Here is a 22,159-nt window from a genome sequence, read left to right as displayed (position 1 = left end):
GTAGATTAAGCAGAGAAGAAGACTGGAGTTGAGATTAGGGCTGAGCACATAGGTCCAGAAAACTAGGAAATCCTTCTCATTTCTAAACCATCCCTTGTTTTTAGAAACAAAAGCAAAACCAAACCTTTTTTTGAGGTTCCAAAAAATGTGTTGGTTATTTTCTGTGTTTGGTATGCAACTGGGCTCAGAACTGGAAGTGCTGAAATACAAGCAAACCTCCTTTCTGTGTGTTTACATCCATGACTGCAAACTAAAGTGCTAAAGATGATGGGTTCTCTTAAGCTTATCAGCACAATTCTTCAGACTCAAGAGGTTTGGATAACTTGGATAAGGAATGGATAAGCATTACAGAGTTTGGATAATCCAGAATTTGGAGGTTGGCCCATCACCAGATGAGAGACAGCATGTGGCTCCAACAGTCAGATTTTATAGTTATACCATCAACAGGCACAAGCTACATATGACCTGGCAAAATCTAATGTGAAGATCTTCAGATATGTCCTCCGGAAATTTTGTTTCAGTCTCTGCTGGCAGTAGAACCCTGGCTTGCTCCCTTCATTCAGCTCCATCTTCAACTTAATCTTCAATGTCCAGAGGGACTTAATCCCCAAAATCCGCAGGAATATGGTCCCCATTGAACCCAGGAGTATAGTCCCTGCCATCTATAGGACCAGAGTCATTGAAGGCTGGGGGATCACAGTCATCATATTCTGAGGGATCACAGTCATCGAAGTCTGGGGGGATACCGTTGTTAAAGTCTGGAGGAACACAGTTGTCAAAGACTGGAGGAACACAGTCATCATATTCTGAGGGATCACAGTCATCGAAGTGTGGGGGGATACCGTTGTCAAAGTCTGGAGGAACACAGTTGTCAAAGACTGGAGGAACACAGTTGTCAAAGACTGGAGGGATGCAGTTGTCAAAGTCTGGAGGAACATAGTTGTCAAAGTCTGGGGGAACACAGTCCCTGTCATCCTGAGGAATATAGTTCCCATCTTTCAGAGGAACACAGTCTTTAGTAACTGAGGCAACATTGTTTCCAGGGTGCACAGGCCTGGGCTGTGATTTAGGTCCTTCCTTCCCTTGAAGGAAAAAAGTAAATTAATAATATACCCCATATTATATATTATTATCCTACCATTTAAGCATGGATTGTATAGGGTGGGCCGAAGTTTGGGGTAATCTAAAGCGTGGACGTGGGTGTAAGTGGCAAAGGAATGTCATTTATTCCAATTTGGCACTCTGGGTGTGCAAAATGAGTACACTGGAATTTACACATTGAAGAAAAGATGGGGGAGAGTATCAAGAAAAATCTCTAACAGGAGAGTATAATAAAAAGTCATTCTCTCTTGATATTTTAGACACCCCTGTTAATTGCTGTTCTTTCTATACACCATCCTACTCCCCCTGTTAGGGCCAGATTTTCAGAAGGTCACAGCACACTGGGTGCTGAACTCTTTCAAAATTTAGCCCCTATTTAGATGCCTAAATGGGAGCTGAGCTGTTTTGAAAACTGAGACCCAGATACTCATTGGCACCTTCACCGAAGTATATGTTAATGTAATTTACACTGGAGGAGTGGGTCACACAATGCTTTACCCCTTACACTTATTTGTCCTGTTTTCCTGGCCCATTTAAACCACATTTTTACATCACTGCAGAAGCTGGCCCAGTGAATTGCAGGGGTCTGTGCTTTCTTTGTGCATTTAGGTTATTTTCTCTGTCTCCTGCTCCTTTTATTTAAATATAGAAGCCAGAGGAGCCAGCAATATTAGTATAACAACAAGGGTTTAAAATATCACTGCCCCAAATGTACAGAGAAGTTACATGTTTCCATGGAAGTGCTTTATACCAGAGAAGCATAAATGTCACTAAACTAGAAGTCATACATCAGATTTCTTGCCCATTTCTTCTATTCCTTCATCCTGTTCCTTTCATCTCTACCTCAGACTTTTCTTCTCTGTGCAATTCTCTTCTTTCTGGGTAATGTTTTTCTCTCTTCTTCGTTACTCACCTCTCTTTCCTTTCTTTAGAAAGCAGCATCTTCTTTTCTCTCCTTTTTCTTTCATATTCATCCTGTTATCCACCCCCTACTCCTTCCCCTGTTCCATTGTCTCTTTCCCTAATGCCCCAAGGTTCTCCCATAGCTCTCTTCACTCTTAATACTTGCCACTTACATAGAACACTACAAATGTTAGCTACCATCTCACTGTGAGGGAAGTTAGTATTGCTAGTCCAGTTTTACAGATGGGAAAATTGAGGCAGAAAGTTCGAGAGACTTGCCCAAGGTGACAGAGGGAGCAGAGTCAGGGTTAGAATACAGGAGTCCCTTCCTCCCTGGCCCATGTTTACTCCACTATCCCACACTGCCTTTCACGCTATAAGGCAGCATCTTCTGTGGCCAGGACTGTCCACCAACAAAATGGCTCAGCCACAAGCAGCTGACTGACAGCCCAGAGGGAGCTGACAGCATCCCCCGGAGCTGTCAGCAGCATCCCCCACAGCTTCAAATTGCTGTGGGATTCATTCACCACATAGTCCAGCCTTGGATAGCTGTAGGTGACAGTTTCAGGAAAAAGTATAGTTTTCACAGACATTAAAGCCGGAAGGGACAATTAGGTTATCTAGTCTGACCTCCTGTATATCACAGGTCCTTAAACTTCACCCAACTGCTTTAGGTAAACTAAAGCGTTTCAGTCTTCAGGAGACTAAAATGTTGTGTGCCACAGGCAGAGAACTGGAAGGATCAAGGTGCCACCAATACCCGAAGCCTTTGCAATGGCAGGGAATTGATTAAGTGAGAGAGGCCCAGATGGTCCAGCAGGGGATCCATGCCCCCATGCTGCAGAGGAAAGAAAGAAAAAAAAACCCAAGATCTCTGCCAATCTGACCTGAGTGAAAATTCCTTACCAACCCCAAATCTGGCAATTAGTTTGACCCTGAGCAGATGAACAAGGCACACCAGCCTGACATCTAAGACAGAGGATTCTCTGTACCATCTCAGAGCCCTGATCCGCCCCATCCAATGTCCTGTCTCCAACTGTAGTCAATCACTGATGCACAGATATCACCCAAAATACATCTGACCAATTGTGCATTGGGAAAAATATTCCTCCTGATTCCTGGAGGTAACTGGCTGAAGCTCTGAAGCAAGGGACAAGCTTCCAAACTCAAGCAAGCAGATTGCATTAGTTACATTTTCCAGGGTCTCCCCACAAGAAGAAGGGCTAGAGACTTGCTTTCTGCTTTATATTAAACCTGGTCTTAGCATTGATTGATTGATTAAACCTGATCTTAGCATTGACATTGATAAGGTCCCGAAATCAGAGAGGGGCCTGTGGCCATGGGATTTGTGGGCCCCAATGGCCACTTTTGGTTAAAAAGGTAGTGCAGAGAAGGAGAAAACAGATGAAGAAGAGCAAACCTGGTGAAAAGAAATAACAGGAAGTAAAGACGTATGACACTGTGTCTATTTATAACTTCACTGTTCTAGTCTCTGTCTTCATAACTATAACAAGAGGGAGTGTGGGCTAGAGGTGCTGGCCAGCAATTTAGGGTTCTATTCTTGGCTCCACTACAGAACAAAGTGACCTCAAGCAAGTCACTCAATTTCCCTATCTGTAAATCAGAGATAATATTCATCTGCTGTGCCTCACAGAGCTTAATTTATTAAAGTTTGCAAAATGCCTTAAGCTCTTCCAGTGGAAGGCCAGGCTAGAGGATTGCAAGCTGAGCGATACACTTAAGTACAAACCTAGCCAGCCACATTCAGAAAGAGTTACAAGATGCATCCTTCCCAGGGTTCCAACTCACTGTGCTATGAAAGTCTGGGCAGCGTGGCCAAATCCCTGTCCACCCTCTTTCTCAAAGCTGCAGGCAGCAGAGGAGTTTGGTGGGCTTTTCTCCTGTTTAGGAATATCAGTGCTTCTATTTAAGCTATTTAAATGCACTCAGATACCACTGTGAAGGGCATTCTGGAAATGCGTATTAATAATAATTATAACTATTATTAAACAAACACAGAGCTTTCCTTCACAAGCTGCTTCTTTCCTATACAGTTATTTAGTGGGAGTAGGGTGCTGGTAACCGTTTTACTGCTTCCTGCTTCAGCACCAGTTAGTGATGTCAGCAAAGAATTTCAGAGAGCCCAAACCTGGCTGTTGCTCTGATTGGCTGAGAAGACCCTGGGCTTGTGGTATCATTAATTTTGGAGCAACTGTACACAGCATATGTGTGTGTTATCCAAATATAGTCACCCGGAGCACAGACTATGCACTGAGTCCTGCAGCACCGCATGATCTGCAGCTTCAGCCTCCCGCAAGACTCGAAATAGAGCTCATTACAGTTACGCTGCAATCGCATGTAAGAGAGCCCTGGACTTTACTGTCACAGGAAACTCTTCAGTTAGGTTAAATAATCTGCTTTCCTGTTTGAAATGTGGTTTGGGGTTTGTGTTTTGTTTTGTCTCTGCTTACCTTGAAAAGTGGAGATATTTAAAGACAGAGGTTGCTCAGTGTAAAAGCTTGCAGCTGTTGCCGCTTTAGTCCCTTTAGCATTCTTAATGAAAGCTTCATTCTCTTGCTTAGTGGAGTTTGCAGCCTCTGGTTCCTGTGAAGCTGGATTTCCATTCTCTTCTAACCAAGAAAGCAAAATCTATCTAAATAAACAGATCCAGAATGTAGGCATTGCCCTAGGGTAGGGTTGTCAAACATATGGTGAGTGGGCCTGATTCCATCCTTCTCATGTATTTAGGGTGCCCACATGATATATTAAGCTTGGGCAGAATCTTTAATTTAGAAAAAAAGGTAAGTTTCTAGCTTTCATGACTGCAAAAAAAACCCTCCCAAACATGAACCAAGGGCTTGTCTACACGGCGAGTTACTGCGTGGCAAGCCAGGGTGTGAATCTACAGTGCAACAGCTTGCCATGTTGTAACTCACCGTGTGTGTGGACGCTGCTACACCATAGTGAAAGGTGATGGGAGCAAAGCCCATGCAAAGGTGGGAACTGCCTGGGAGTGGCTGCAGGGAAGGAAATGCAAAGAGAAGAACATAGGAGACACACAAAGACAGGGGAGGGAGAGAAACAGATAAAGGAGGATGTGGAAGGTAGAGAAAGAAAGGACAAACATATGCTCCCTTTTTGCTCATTGATGCCAAATGAAACACTAAGGCACTGGATAAATAATAAATAAAAATATTAACTAAAACGTTAGTTACCCCATAAAGGCCATATTGTCCCGCTTGTTCTTGGGGCAAATTTCCCATCGACATCAGTGGGAAATCAGCTCAGGACTGAGAAGAGTGTGTAGTCCTATATTTATGTCCCACCCCACTAGGCATAATTAAAAATGGAATCTGACCTCTTCAGAGTGAGTTTGACATCCCTGGGCTGGTGACTCACAGCATCCTAAGACCTGGGCATTGGGCTAGCAGCTCAGAGAGGGCCCTACGGCCTGGGTGCCGGGCTAGTGGCTCACAGAATGCCTTCCTGTCTGGATATTGCCTTGATGCTCGGAGTTTGCTTTCCTCCCTGGACAATGCCTTGGTGATCTGAGATGCCTGCCTGCCTCAGTGGCAACTGCAAGCTGGGTAAAGACGTTTTCAGAGGTAAAAAAATAAAACTGAGGTTTGAGCCACAGCATCATGAGGAGGAGAGACAGGGCATTTGGCCAGGAAAGACTCTTTATCGTACACAGTTGCAGCATTTTCACACTACAGTGATTAGAAATTGTTGTAGAAATTATTTCCCATTGGAAAGCTTGTATTTTTAGAATATCATTTCCTGGGGCTGGTGGATGAATCCAGCAATGCTGAGGCACTGGCTTGATAGGCAGTGACTCATACGAGGCCAGAGACTGAGTAATACTAGTGGCAGCCCAATTCAATAGCAGCTGCATCTAATTCTCTTGGGTTTCACATGAGTAGGTGTGAGAGGCCCATTTGATTTCCTTCCATTTTTTTCCAAGCCATGGTTCACGTTCTACATTACTGCACACACCTGTGGCCTAAAAACATGGCTCACCCTTGATAAAGTCAATGGAAATTGATATTTCTTATAGACTAGGGTCAGACTAGACTTCACCAAAGTCTCACATGGGGTCCCTTATCCATTTTTCAGGAGCTCAATCTATGTTTAAAATATATGATTTCTGAATATAAATAAATCCATACAGTACATCAGAGCCTAGTATCGGAACCTCAGACCCATGCATATCCCTGATAGCTCCTACTGAAGAACTCCATTCAGGAGGTTACTTCCCCTGATGCCACCATTAGAGCTGGTAGCAAGGTTTTGTTACAGACTCAAAACACAGGCCTGGCTTGCAGAGAATCCTAGGCATTTCAGTGAATTTGGACTGAGTTCCAGGCACCAAGGAGAGCTTTATTGTTTGGAGTGGAAACCAAGCAAAACTCAGTAGAGTCCCATTGTTACAACCTGAAGCCAAGCACAATTCAGGAGGTTTCTGGAGCTCTGATTGAGTTTTGCTTTCAGATTTGGGTTCAGTAGATCTCAAAATTCATGGGCATGTGAACCCATGTGAACCGAAACCAACAGTTCAGCCACTTCCTACAAAGTGGAACAGCTGAGCTCCACAGAGCTCTATTCACTGTGCTCTGCAGTCCCTGCTGTTACAGAGTATGTGAGCAGAGGGGCTGGTGGAATGCAGTTACTTCACTTGAGTAACCTGGGTGAATGTGTTGTTTCTCTTGGTTTTGCACTGTTCAGTTTGCACCTGCTGAAACTGAGTTGCACCCATAGCGAAGGCCCTATAGCTCCTAAGGGACACATATTAGAAATAACATTTTTAACTGTTTTTGAAAAATCTCTGTGGTCCCTCTGATTCCAGCTGATGGTTTTGGGGGGAGCTGTCTGTGCTCTTGCAATGCTGATGGAGGTGCTATTTGTGAGAAACACAGCATAATAGGTCAGGAGCAGACTTGGCTCTGAAGCAGAAGGAGGAATGGTCCCTCTCAGTGCAATGAGCCTTTTCAAGATAGGTCTTTTTAATGGAGGGGAGGATAAAGGAAGGAGAGAAGGGTGACCGAATAGAGCTAAAGAGAAGAGAAACTTTTCCCATGGTATACACCATCAGTATCTGTGGAGCCATCCCCACTGAAGCCACTGTCCCCAGCACCTTGCCCGCTGAATCTGTGCCATTCTCAGCCCCACCTTTCCAGCCTGGGGGGGACATAGGCTGCCGGAAGTGGGGTGAGCTGGGCAGGCCCGTGAGGGATCCCTAGTACAGAAGCCAGACCCACAGCAGCAGTGAGAAGGAGCGGTGCTGGATGCCCCACCACTTACTCAGGTTTGGCCCCACCCACCTTCCATCGTGACGGGGAGCTGTGGGGCCAAAATTGAGCGAGTGGCGTTCTGACCAGGTGCATGGCGGTTGCGGTGCGGCTCCGGTTTGGCACTGTGACCCCTGTGCACCAGGTCACAATGTCACTCGCTCCAAGCCTGCATTGGCAGTGGGGCAGCCAGCACTGCTCCTCCTGGCCACTGCCAATGGTATGTACTGTATGTAACGTGCGTATGGCTGCAGTACCACTGCCAGCAATTCTCTTGATAGCCCAGAAGAAACTCACCCACTGCAAACTTATCAGGCATAGGAGTCAACCTACCCTGGGAAAGATATTGAAAAAACAGGGCTGGGAGGGCCAAAAGCCTGCATCAAGTGTCACAGTACTAATCTATAGCACTCTGTTGTTATTAGCAATCCTACCCCATGGGAAGCTTGATGTGAAGGGCAGAAAGGGCCTGTTATAACAGCCCTAACACTGGGACCACTGAGGGGAACTGTGTACAGGAGGAGGCACATGGAGCCAGCCAACCTCCATGGTACTAGGGCTCAGTGCTGGTATCACGTAAGGCCCATCGGTGTTTGTGTGACTACCCTGCTACCATCCCTAAGGGCTTGTGTTAAGTAACTGCTGTGATACTAGTTGCTTTCATGGTTAAGAATTCCTCCCCTCTCTGCGCTCTGCTTCAAACACAGCCAGTGGTATCAAATACATCACGTTGTCAGCAGAGTCTTTACCCTTCTGGTCCCAGAACCATTCTCCAGCCGCCGGAATACTCGCCTTGGTCAGGGCTGCTCGTGTCTCCCTCTCCACATTCCACGTGGTCCTCATTATAGCCGCTTCGGCCCAAAGTCACATGCCGGAAGCTTAGGTTTGTCATGCGACCTTAACCCAAATAAAATAAGAAAAGCACTAGATGTTTGGAAAAGACTCTCAATGAAAGACAAAACTAGCATACACTACTGGGGCCTGCTTCCCATCACCCCTCCTTTAACAACGAATGCGTTACGTGGCTAAGTTTAATGCCTCTTGAACTGCATGGTTTATGCCTATTATTTCTTACCGCTCTGCCATTCAGAACATTTTGCTTCCCCCATTTTGCCTCCCTTTTGAATCTCTGTTGCTGCCTGTTTACTTGTCCCTTCAGGATGATCATTCTGCTTTTATTCTGCTCTTTCATTTCCCCTCACTCTCACTTCCTCCTCCGAGACATTTCAAAGACTCCCAAATTACCTGTCCATTCATCCCATTGAATTTCTCACCTCCCTCATAGAGCAGGAGGACCACATCTGTTCTTCATTGCCCCTCCCAGAGGTGCATTATTTGGAAAATGTGTGTGTGTTGACATTACAGATGGTAATAATACTGCTCTCCCCTTCTATTCCTACTTGTATTCCTCCTCTCTGCCCTTCCTGTATGCTATGCTGAGGTGAGCTGCTCCCTCTCTCTCTCCATTTGCCTGTGGGGTGTGGGAGCAAAGGGCTGATTGGTCTCCTCTCTCTTCCCTGCCTCACACAGCTGGCAGGAAAGATGTGGCATGGCCTACTTGTTGCTCCTCATGCTGCCTGTGTGCAGGACCACCTCTGTCTCTGTGCTGCAAAGCACATCCAGTCAATAGCTGACTAATGGCTTCTGGAGGATGGGGAGACGTGCCTAACTGAGGTTTTTCTGGGATGTACTGAACTCCTCTTCCCATTTACGGCAGGAGGGTGTGGAAACAAAGACAAAGTTATCTCCCCTCAACTAGACTTGGAGGCATTTGCTCCTCACTCCCATCCTCTAGAGTCATGCCCATGACTATGCCATTTAGGGCTGTGCGCTTATCAAAACTCACGAACTAAAAGATGGTCTGTCGGTACTTGGACAGGAGTTCTCCAGCCTAAACTCAGATGCAGCAGAGAGGATTGGAGATTCAGTAGGGCTACGACCCCATTACAAAGTGTTACAATGGCTGAATAAGGGTCTGAGGGACAGAGTTAGCTGACACAATGCTGACGATGACTTAGAGGCCAGTGTAGACTGGGACAAATCGTGTTCAGTCCTGTGTCAACTAGCGGGGATTAAGGACTGGTCCTCCTTCCACTCATCACTGAATGTAATTTGTCTTAGTCTACAATCACTGGTCAGCATCAGATCAGCAAACTCAGCTTTTCATAACAGGGTTCAAACATGGTAATGTTCTGTAATGTAGACAGGACCCAGGTGGCACCTAGAGTCACGACTGAACCACTTCAGGCCAGAGCCAGAGATACTTTTCTGCTTGAGATACAACTCTTAAATGAGAGACAAAACTGAAGTCCTGGACACTTCAGACCTTTATAAATCCCGGGCCCGTTTAACAAAAGTCAGAGTGTTCTCATCATGGTATCGTGGATAAATTCTATCTCAGGTCATTATATTCCATTCTTCCAAATCCTAGTCTCACGACTGAGATTGCATTTTGAAGCAATCCAAATTCCACAGTCTATTAGATGGCAGCAACTTCCTGGTACAGTTAAGGTGTTAGGGCCAGATTTTTAGTTATTTAGGCACCTAACTCCCACAGAAAATCAATGGAAGTTAAGCAACTGAACACCTTTAAAAATCTGGCCCTTAGTCAGGTAAAAAGAGCAAGCCAAAAAATAAATTAGGAACTACAATGTAAGATGGACTGTCCCTACATACTGATTTTTAGTGACAATGTTTTTACCCCATTCTGTTACAGAGTTGAAGAGGGAATCCTTACCTGGTCTGTGTTTGCACTTTCCAAAATGCCATATAAGTGAACCCAACACAATAATGAATACAGCAACAAGCACTCCCACTATGATGAATAACAGTAAATGCGAGATAACTGGTGAGGCCACCGTCTCTTGTTCTAAAATGAAAATACAATGGTGAAAAAAAATAATTGACTTAAAATTCCTTCTGCCCCATTCTGTTAGCATTACACATGGTTCTTTTTGTAATTTCCTCTCATATACAGACAGTATAAAAAGATCATATACTAACCAACGGTACAACAAGGCTTTATTTATCTTTTCTGTTTTTCTGACTTCCCTTCAAGTGCAGTCAAGTCAGAAAAGTGACCTTATGAAACAAAACTGTGGGATTCCCTATTTTTTTCTCAGGGTCTGCAAATTAAAGTGGCCCAGTTTATAAGCCAAAGATGAGTTTTCCTAACAGCTGGCATTGCAAACCCAGCACAGTATCTGATGATCCAGCTGTGCTCCTTCTGTCTCACACAACATGACCAGAAATAAAGGTTTTGTGGTCAGACGCAAGCTGGTGATTCTGCTGAAGATTTGTGAGGCAGTATAGGCTCCAGCTCTCTGTACTGTAGCTTGGCTTACCCCTGAGGAGCTACAAGGAGAAACAACCTTGTTTTGGTCTGTATGAAGTCAACATGTGACGTAAAAGGATACGGCGCTGAATCACTGGACAAGAAGAGGATCTGACTAGAACATTACTTTAAAGCAGGGGTGGGCAAACTTTTTGGCCCGAGGGCCACACTGGAGAATAGAAATTGTATTGCGGGCCATGAATGCTCAAAGAATTGGGGTTGGGGTGCAGGAGGGGGTCTAGGCTCTGGGGTGGGGCTGGGGATGAGAGGTTTGGGGTGCAGGAGGGTGCTCCGGGCAAGGATCAAGGGGTTTGGAGAGTGGGAGGGGAAACCGGGCTGGGGCAGTGGGCTGAGGGAATGCAGGCTCCGAGCGGCACTTATCTCAAGCGGCTCCTGGAAGCAGTGGCATATCCCTTCTACAGCTCCTATGCGGAGGTGCGGCCAGGAGGTTCTGCACGCTGCCCCATCCACAGGCATCCCTCTGCAGCTCCCATTGGAGCGCATAAGAGCTGGAGTGGGGCCATGCCATGGCTTCTGGGAGCAGCGTGGTGTGGCCCCAACCCAGCGCCCCGGCTGGAGCAGGGCAGAGCCGCATTGTGCGATCCCGACCCAGCACCCCAACCAAAGTGCTGGAGCAGGGCCGAGCCACGTGGTGCGGCTCGCAGGCCAGTTTAAAATGGCTCGTGGGCCGGATCTGGCCCGCAGGCCGTAGTTGGCCCACCCCTTCTTTAAAGCAACTGGGTCATATTCCACGTTGGTGTAACTCTAGTGGAGCCATGACAAGAATTAATTCAGTCCAATGATAGAAGTTCTTCTAGCTAACCTTTCTCCTGCATTAAAGATTTTTGTCATTATTGTATAACTCAGCTGACTTAGAGGCTGGCAATCGTGCATTTTGTAAAAGTTTGGTGCAGTCTGAGAATGCCTGAGTATCAACTGTATGTACAGTACCTGAAATCAAACTGTTTGGTTGCTGTGGTTATTACTGTCTGAAAATGAAAGGTGATAGTGTCAACAAAAAAGCAAACTATTGTGGATCTGAGTAAGGGCCTTGATCAAGTGACAAATACAATCATTTTTCTGTTCAGTTGGTGAACTACATCTACACAGCAGCTATTTTCACAACACAACCATACACCAACTGAATTTGTGAGTCCATACCTATCATGCTGACTGTCTTTGCACATTAGGGTGACCAGATGTCCCAATTTTATAGGGACAGTCCTGATATTTGGGGCTTTTTCCTACATAGGCTCCTATTACCCTCCACCCCCATCCCAATTTTTCACACTTGCTATCTGGTCACCCTATTGCACATCCTGGGAACATCTGGGCAGCTATCCCATAGTGCCTCAGTATGAGACAGAGTGATTGAAGGACATGCACAAAGAGTGGCAGCAACAGCACCAGGGGCAATGCACTCTGGGATTTCCTACTGCACAGAGAACAAGGAGGAGAAAGGCCAATGCATGTATACTGGCATGGTTAGGGGGTCTTATCCGCACAGCAAAATAACAGTGTAAGATGCCGATTACAGGAAGAGAGGGACTCAGGAGCAGCAGGTTTGTATAATTTTGGTGGTGCCCAGAACGGGTCCAAGTCCCGCCCCCGCCCCACACACCTGCCTATGGCTCTGGGCAGAAGTTTGGGTTCGGGAGGGATGCGGACTCTGGGCTTGGGCAGGGGGCCAGAGAGGAGGACTCCCCCCAGCCCTCTCCCCGCCGGCAGGAGTGAGTTCCGCGGGAGGGTCCTCCCCAGTTCCCCCAGCCCAACACTCACCCAAGCCTCCCCAGGCTGCTGCTCAGGAGTTGCCTGCCAGGGCGGGAGGAGCGGCTGCCATGCGCCTCCTCCCTCCACAGGTGCAGTAGCCGCCTCAGCCTGCCCCCGGCACCGCTCCCTTGTAGCCAGCTGCAGTAGCACCTGGAGAAGGAGCGCAGCGTGGAGCTGCAGGAGACAGCCGCCCACTGCCCAGGGCAGGTGGGGAAGCTCAGGGGAGGCATGCGGGGGCAGCAGGCGGGGTCAGGGGACACTCTGGGGGGGGGCGTGCGGGGGCGGCAGGCAGGGCTGGGGGAGAGACCCAGCCCCGAACATTGGTGGAGCTGGGCCCACCGGGCTCTGAATTTGCTGGAGCCCGGGCACCACGGGTCCATACAACTTGCTGCCCCTGGACAAAGGACGCTAGGGAAGTGAGCTGCACAGTTGAGCCCCCTCTCTCCCATTTAAATCAGGGAGCTGTTAGCTAAAGCTGTTAGCTACACATACCCCTGGAGATACACTGAGGTCTTCCAGGGATACATCAACTCATCTAGATATTTGCCTAGTTTTACAACAAGCTACATAAAAAGCACTAGCGAAGTCAGTACAAACTAAAATTTCATACAGACAATGACTTGTTTATACTGCTCTTTATACTGTACACTGGAATGTAAGTACACTATTTATATTCCAACTGATTTATTTTATAATTATATGGTAAAATTTTGTTTTTAGGAAGCTGACCTGAAAAACCTGGGGCACAGCTGGGGAACCACTGAAAGACTTGTCAGAAACAGACAGGAGTGGAGGCGCTTCGTCACTGTCCTAAACGCCAGATGCATAATAGGAACATGATGATGGTAAAAATGAGAAAGTAAGCAATTTTTCAGTATTAGTTGCTGTGACATTTTTGGATTTTTTATGTCTGATTTTGTAAGCAAATAGTTTTTAAGTGAGATGAAACTTGGGGGTACGGAAGACAAATCAGATTTGTGAAAGTAGTACAGTAGTCTGGAAAGTTTGGGAACCACTGCTTTAGCTGATTGCAACTATGGGTTCTGATGGCATTAAAACAAATGGGGGAGAAAGCTAACCCTAATCTGAATTTCTTTTCATAATAATTAATTTCAGCCCAAACTGAGTTTAGTGTTTCTTGGCAGGTAAGAAGGCTAATCTTTTTAGAAAGAATAAGGGAGAGTCCTGAAACAATGTTTCCTTTCTCTCTGGTCCAGTTTAGTGTCAGAATTCTATCATCTCCTCTCTAAGGACTTTTCCATACACAAAATTTGTACAACTTTAACTATACTAGTATGAAGGTCCAGCCCCCACTAATGTGGGCACAGTTATATTGGCATAAAGGTCTTATATTGGTATAAAGGTGTTTCAATTACAAAAAAATCAAAATGAAAGCTTTGTTTTGAGGCAACCCAAAACCAAAAATTTTCAGAATGTTCAGTGCATTGAAGTGTCAGAAAAAAATATTTTAGGTCAAATTGAACCAAATTGTTTGACCAAACATTTTATTACAATTTTGAGCATGTAAAAATGTTTTTAATGTTTAACAATTAAAACTGAAGGAAATTTCAAAATAAGTAGTTTTGAACCAAAAAAATCAAAACATTTTGTTTCAAAAATGTTGAAAAAAAACTTTCATTTTTTTCACAATTTTTTTAAACATTTTTTGAGCAAAACAATTCTGCAAAATCAACACAAATTCACAAAATATTTCAGTGTTACCCAATCTTCATTTTTCACCAAAAATGTTTCCGCTGAAAATTTTCACCCAGATCTAGCCTCTATTTTATGAATGTGTTAATCAATTAATGGTTAACTAGTTATGGAATGTTTCTGACATGGTTCTTCTGTGCCCACATTTTGAACATGGAATGAGTGTTATTGCCGTATTTAGCTGAGGGATAAAATAGTTTTTAAAGTAGTCAGAATATTAACACTGTCCCATTTTTGCTAACATTTTAAATTGAGACATACTCACCCACTTTCACATCAATCATTCTCCGGTATATAATCTTCCCATCTCTGTCTTGCACTTCTACTGAATACCGTCCACAATCACTTTCCTGAATCCTGTCCAGTCTGAGTGTGCCATTAGGTAAGATCTGAGATCTGTAGGATCTCCCATCGGACTCCGACTGAGAGTAATTTAACTCAGCAACCAACAAGCTGTCTTTCTTCCACGTTATCTGGACCAAATCTTTCCAATCCATCGCTGCTAGAGGTAGGAACATGGAGCCGCCGACAATTCCTGTTACTTCTTGAATAGGTGCTATTTTATTTCCTGAGGGGGAAAACCCATCTCTGCTAAATTTAAGGGAGAGAGCATTCCTTATGTTCCCTTTTAACTGAGAGTGATCTCTTTTCTGTTGTATCTTTTCAAATTGGAAGAATGAAGTCAAGTGCTGGGGAGTATGTTTGTTAAACCTAGTTTCGTACATATGGACTTAAAATAAAAATAATGCTTTCCTGCATATTTATTATACCTTTTCCATCCCAAATTATCATAATGTAGTTTATACACTACGTCGAGAGCAAACACTGAAACACCCCACACTACCACATTGCACAACAGTTTAGAAGAGCAACTGAAGAACAATACTATGTTGTTAGAAACTGGGTGAAACCTAGTTACAGATCAAGTTCAAACTCCATTGAGATTGGTCAGTGTGAATTCACCCTTCAATTAACAAACCCGTACACGTAAGTCCCACTTAAGACAAAAGATATATGTGAACTTTAGGCTGAGTATTGTCATGGGTAGGAGTGTGTGTGTGTGTGCATGTGCGAAGAAAGATCTCACAGAAAACTAAGGTCAGACACGAATAGATGGAGTGAGAGAGGCAGCCGGAAGGAGCAGCTAGAAGTGTGTAATGGATCCTAGAAGAAACCTGGGAAGAGGTGTTTGGGTCAGGGGTGCAGGCTGAAAAGAGCACTCTTGGTGTTGTGAGCAAAAGAAGATGTTTCCCGCTATTTGATTTCTTCTGCATTCAGAGACACAAGACTTTATACATTCTTTGTAAATAAACAAAACTGAATCAAAGAAATGCCTGACCATCACCAATTTCTACTCCCAACTGCAACACCCACAGGGCCCCAACTTTGACTAGCTACTCAGGTCAAAAAGTGGCAACAATCCAATCAAAATAGCTTGAACAATACTAAAACTACATACTAAAACTACACTTTCACATTTGCATGTTATTGATATAATCTACAGGCCCTGACAGGCATTGCATAGTGGGCTGATACTTACCGCTACACTCTAGTTGAATATTTTGATGGCCCAAACCTGCCCCATCATGATCAAACACTTCTGCTGTGTACTGGCCCTCATCCCCCAGCTGCATGGGGCAAACACTCAAGCTGCCATTGGGGAATGCACGAAATCTCTCGCTGTATGTTCCAGAGCCCTGTACAGGCTGACCTTTCATCTTGGCCACTTGCTTATTGCCTTTCTTCCAGGTAACATGAATACGCCTGTTTGTGTAATTGTGCAGATCAAGCATAACACAGTCCTCTACAATTCCTCTGACAGTTCGCGTCTCTTCGGTGGCCCCTGATAGTAAAGAAAGAATACATATGCATGAGAACGTTTGCTTACAGAATGTACATTTTACATTCAGGGTGATTACACACTGCATGAAATTATATACATTTGCTTTTAAAATCTTTTACTAGCTTGAAGACATTTTACAGACAGATTCCCAGGTTAATTAGCAGTGTTGTGATAATGGAACCTACCTACCAACTGTTTGCTTTTAATAAAGAAACTGTAGTTGTTTAAGTCTATGGATAATTTCCTTGGAATCATGAGGCGGCCTATTTCCTTGACCAAAGTCATGCCAAGAAAGCATGATTTACTTGGACTTATTTTGGGAATGGAGACTCCTACTGAAATGTGCACAGCCTGTTTACAGAAGAAACATACCTGGACCATATTATTATTATCATGTTTATTATGGCAGCACCTAAGGACCAAATGAGAATAGGGCCCCATTGTGCTAGGCCCTGGAGACACAGAGTAATAGATTTAAACATTTTCCAGAAAAAGGTCCTAAGGTTTATCATGGTTCGGGGGATGGATTCCTGGAATTTGGCTACCCTATTGTCAGAAACAAGCAGCTCTAACTCTCTGTGGCACACTAAGCTGAACTTGGCACAGATATGAGCTTTAAGAAGCCTTTAGCCCTAATGTGTGAATGAGAACAACTCCAATGCAGCTGCAGACATCCTGCTCAAATTCATGCTTAGAAAAGACAACAGCTCCATACAGGTATTTGGTAAAGTATATAAAATCCAATATGCAAAGTCCCTAATATATCATCGGCATTTAATCATTTTCTGACCCAAATTCGCCATAACTAATGGATGTATCATTGAGGCCAGTAGAACCAAAAAAATTTGGAGTTTCTAGACCAAGTCATTTCTGCAATAGCAGGAGCCAAAAAATAAAAACAAGTTAGGAAAACTTTTCAGAAAGTGCAAGCAATTCATTTTGCACACTCATATAAGCTAAACATCCATGTCCAATTTATACCAAATTCTACCCTAACATAAAATCACCCACATGAGATTTCACACAGATTGCTTCATAATGACTATAGTAAGATCAGCTGTGTGTCAAAACGTGGCTTAAAATGGACAGCTAGCTATAGCAGTAAGGAACTAAGATCTCTCTGTCCTTCCATCCATCCATCCATCCACTTTATAATAAAAATTACCAACTTCTCCTCTGACTTCTCCCTCCCCTAAGAAAGGAGGGTCATTCTCACTATAACTGAACACAGAAGGAGGATGTCATAATAACAATTATGTCATTTGGTCGGCTTCTCTAGTCTGCTAAGGCCACTTTGTGCCGCTCAACCTTAAAGCTGAGATGGCCAATGAAGAATTTCTCCTGTGCAAGTCTCTTTGGCAGAGGATATACAGCTGCCTGCAGCCCCACCACTACTGGCAAAAGAGGAGGGAGAGGGTGTATCAGGAGTGCAGTGAAGGCAGACTGGCTGGAGGGCAGGGTAGAGTGCAGTAATGTCCAATCTTCCACTGGCACGAGGTCCCTGAGAAACTAGCTTGCACTTGGCCTGGTGGCTGAGAATCAGGGAGCCACAACCAGCCCCGCAACTCTCCACTCCATTCCAGTAGAGCTTGGACAGAGTGCAGACTTTGAATTTTCAATGTAAATCTGTAGAAATCTTGCTTGACTTAGTGTGCAAATGCGTCTTGCATTCCAACTGCTGTTTATTCAAACCACAATTTAAAATAAAAAACTAAATCTTTCATTTATTTTCACACTTCTCATGGTATAGGCTGGCACATTCTAAAACATGATCTAGAGACAGAAAGGCCAAGATTTTAAAAAACAGATGCCTAAAATTACACTTCAAAAACTAAATTAGCTCTAAATCAGTGGGCTGAGCATCCAGCAGATTTCAATGGGAGCTGATAGGTGTTCAGCACTTCTGAAAATCAGGTTGCTTATATCAGAGCCTAAGTAAAATTTGTAGGAGACTGACTTTAGGCTTCTGGCTTTGGAAATCTTGGCCCAAGGGTGAGTGCTATGAATGACTAATAAATGTAATCATCGAGTGCATCTAAGAACCTTGGGTCACTCATGAGGCCAAACAAATTCAAAACTAGCAGACACTAAAGTGAGGAGCATATGATAACAAGTTGAAAAACATAATATGGCATAACAAACTTCGATGGGTCTGCACCATGCATCCCTACAGAGTAAGACATTAGGATGGTACTTTTATGCCTACCATGTCTGTGTAGCTGAAAAACTCTTTGGTAGACATGATTTCCAGTTCTGTTACACACATTCACTGTATAGTGTCCCTCTTTCACTGTATTGTAAAATGCTACAGTTCCATTAAAAAAGATAGTAAACTTACTGGTACGACGTGTCCAGCTACTTAACAAAGTCTTTCCCTTGTTCCAAGTAATGTGAACACGGTGTTCAATGTCAGGATACTCACGATGAAGTGTAACAGAACTACCCAGCATCCCATTTCCAGTTGTCACATCACTGTGCACTGGAAATATAATACATGCAAAACATTTTTAGTTACAGAACAACACAATATGTTTCTGGGCACCATACTGAAATAAATGATGCAGATTTCTAAATTCTAAGATAGAAATGTATCCTCATGGCTAGATCAGGAAACTAGAAGTCAGGATGCCTGGGTCCTATTCCCAGTTCGGCCACTGACTCATTGTATGATCTTGGGCAAGTCACTTTGCTTCTTAATGCTACAATTTCCCCATTTGTCAAATGGTTTACAACTGTTATTCTCTCTTAGCAGCCTTGTGATGCTTAATTAAGTAATGTTTCTAAAGTGCTTTAAGATCCTTTGATGAAAAGATGCCACTACCAGTATATCCTAATGCCAAGTGTGGGCAATTTTCAGCAGCTGATACTAGTCAACGTTATTTGTTTTTGCCTCCTGGAAACACACAAAAAATATAAACTCAGGAATAACGCACCTATCATCCTTAAAGTTTTTTCAGCTTCTTATTATCATCTGAACACAATTCAGTGCAGTACACTTTCCAACATTAAATGTACAATATATTTTATTATAATAAATGAATTTCTTATTATGCTTGTCTTTGGTTATTTTACAGATACACTGAAATCCTCTTATACTGAGGTCATTTCTTTTGCAATGAACAACATGACTATAAGCTAAAGCTACATACAGAAATGAATAGATTAAAACACTCTGAGCAAGTACTCCTACTTCATTCTAAAACATGCTTCAGTATTGCCCCAATCCTGCAACCACTGAACACAATGGCAAAACTCCCCTTGATTTAATTTGGAACAGAATCACATGTCTAATCTGAATTTAGTATAAACACATTCCGCTCTTAACGAATTACTAAGAAAGAAAGAAAGAAAAATGGCTTACCCTGGAGAATAATAAGTGCAAACAACGTAGACTGGAAGGTAAAACTAGACGACATTTCAGAAATGATTTTTGTTCCAGTATTTCACATACACTGTACTTTTTTGAGGAAACCTCTACATCCTATTAATTTAAATGCATACTGAGGGATGCGTCTTGAAGATTGTGAACCTGCAGAAATGCTTAAAGGCTGTTTCTATTTTTCAATTACTTCCTTACTGACTCAGAACTAGAGGTCTCACAAAGGGACAGTGGATATTTTGGAAGGGAAACATTGTGGCTTCAACCACTGTATCAGAGAAGCGTTAGGTAAGAACTCGTGAATATACTTCCTCGTTTTCCACGTCATAGCAGCTGCTGCAGCAGGTGGAAGTCAGCCCGGCATAAGACATTTCACAGCAAAATAAAGCTGGGGAAATAAGACTTTTCTCATCCCTATTGTGTGAGCACGCACCAGAATGAAGATAGAGCTGAAGTAGGGCTGTGCATGCATGTTTGTGTTGTTATTATTAGTATTGTTTATATTTTCATAGTTCCTAGGAGCTGCAGTCACGGACCAAGACCCCATTGAATAGGCACTGCCTGAACACAGAACTAAATGACAGTCTCTGCCCCAAAGAGTTTACAATGTAAAGTATAAGACAACAGATGGTTACAGACACATAGGGAAGTACAAGGAAATCATGAGACAATATTGGTCAAGCATGACAGGCAGTCATAAACTACTAATAGAGAGTCTTCTTTAGTTCAAGTGGTAGAGGCTTACTGGTTTTAGAAACGAGGGTCCTGGGCGTGTCTACAATAAAGACTACTGTACTGTGGCTAACTGAACCAGAGGGACTGCGCCTGTGTAAATAACAATAGTGCAGTGAATCCACATTAGGTATCCTATTTGGGTTGAGTTGTGCCCTGAACGCATGCACAGTGTTCTAAACAAATACTGTAACTGCTTTGCCTTCCGAGTACCTAACGTAGCGTTCCCAGCACAGTGCCTTGAAGCTGTGGCCCATGTGAGATTTGGAAAGGCCTTTTGGGAGCCCAAGGGAATTGTGTGAGAAAGGACCCATAGGTCCCTCAGAAATTATGCCATTCTGCAACATATTCTCAAAATGGAGGCCAAGCTGAATTGTCAGTGTTCACTCTTCCTCAGAGAGAATTTTCTGCTGGAGGTTCTGAAAACTGATTTTCCTGCATAATAAGCTGCCCATCAGTGGTGGTAGAGCGTGTTCTAGCAATACATACATAGCCAGGGAACAAGACCAGCAGTTCATGGAATTCCTGCTGCAGGTCTGTGACAGAGGCTCTATTTCTCCTTCCTCACTACCCTACTAACTGATTGTGCATTATTTCAAGAAGAAATTCACGGAATAGAGCACCACTTTGGGTCAGGACCATGACCACAGAGACGTGGAGCAGAGCAATTTGAGAAATTTGCAGAACTTCCAAATGAGGAAACAAGACTCCCCTCATCTGTGTTTGCTGATGACCAGGAATGCAGTGGGAACATTTTTTCTGTGTATTTTAACCCTCCACAAAAACTGAGTTCATACCTGATAAAACAAAACTAGACAGACAGCAGTTTAACCTATCAGTAGGTGGAGCGGTGGTGGAGTGTGCATTTGGGAGGCTTAAAGCAAGTTGAAGACGTCTGTTGACCTGCAGTCACAGCACAATCTACAACGTGGGTATCACAAAAGCTGCTTGTTGTATTCCACACAACATTTGTGAAAATAAGAGTGGGGTATCTAACAGACAGTAAACTGAGGCCTTAGGCCTTGCTGCAAATTAGGCTGCCACACAGGTAATCAGTACCACCTGACATTGTCAGAACTGTGTGCACAAGATGTGTGAACCTCATCAGGGAGGCTTTGTGCATCTCTCTTGCTATGCAGGGGGGTGTGAAGGACTGATGAGATTATGGAATACTGAAGCAGTGATTATCTGAAGGTTAATAAAGGTATGCTTAATCAACTCTTAGGAAAGAGGTAAATACTGCAAACTAACATTTTTTAACACAAAAACACTCAAGCTAGCTGCAATAAGTAACCAATGAAAACAAAAAACAAAACAAAGACCTGTGCACGCATGCACGCACACACACAAACACACAAAATAAGATGATGTAGGGTCTACAAAAAAAGGAATAACTGATCTCTGGGTATTCCAAATAACAGTTCAGCTGAGACTGAATCTCCTCATAGTACCAGATATTTACAAATGCTCTGATGTCTGCCTCAGACTGGCACTTAGCAACCTCTTGTGATGACTTCTCCTCAAAAATGCTCCAAAAGCAACTTGGTAACAAAGCAATAGCAAAAAAATGGACGCTGATGACAAAGTCATACAATGGGATTTCAGATCTGTGCAGGTGAGAAGTTCACAGAAATCTTGACTCCGGTACAGTAGAATATAGAAACCCAAGGCCACCTAAGCAGTGACTGGTGCACTGTAGTACTGGGGTGGAAGGACTAATTGCATGGATGGAGCTGTTACACCAGTACTTGCTTATAACGGGACTGCACAAGTGCAGAATGACCTGGTGCTTCTGAGCCTTGCTCAGAGAAAGTGCAATCCAAATTGTGGTGTGATCATTTGGGCAGAGATGCTGGGTACTGGAGTTCCATCTTTGATGTTTTTTTGCATCAGCTGGAAGAAGCTATGGTTTCTGCCTTCCCACTATTAAAGATTTTTTTCCTGTCTGGGATGATGCTGAAATAGATACTGTGACCACTTTCCTCTCACCAAAAAGATATAGCAAAACTCTTTGGGAGGAGGTGGAATGGTGGATCATTTGCCAGCTGTCATTACTGACGGATCTCCAAGAAATAATCTTGCAAACACAGCTATTA

The 22,159-nt window shown here is 43.8% G+C and overlaps 1 protein-coding gene across 1 annotated transcript; it reads right to left on the bottom strand.

The window, feature by feature from the left end:
- Positions 1-600: 600 nt before the first annotated feature.
- LOC128834622 (uncharacterized) lies at positions 601-19,441 on the bottom strand. Its single transcript, XM_054023597.1, has 8 exons — positions 19,314-19,441; positions 18,291-18,431; positions 15,650-15,952; positions 14,375-14,677; positions 10,030-10,161; positions 8,085-8,189; positions 4,476-4,634; positions 601-1,082 (listed from the first exon to the last, which is right to left on the bottom strand). Exons 1-8 carry the CDS (start codon positions 19,366-19,368, stop codon positions 601-603), a joined length of 1,680 nt encoding a protein of 559 aa, XP_053879572.1. The 5' UTR covers positions 19,369-19,441.
- Positions 19,442-22,159: the final 2,718 nt, after the last annotated feature.

The sequence above is a fragment of the Malaclemys terrapin genome, chromosome 1 (assembly GCF_027887155.1).
Source record: "Malaclemys terrapin pileata isolate rMalTer1 chromosome 1, rMalTer1.hap1, whole genome shotgun sequence".
Taxonomy (NCBI): domain Eukaryota; kingdom Metazoa; phylum Chordata; order Testudines; family Emydidae; genus Malaclemys; species Malaclemys terrapin.
The sequence above is the reverse complement of the archived record's forward strand: the minus strand, read 5'-3'. Positions and strand labels throughout refer to the sequence as shown.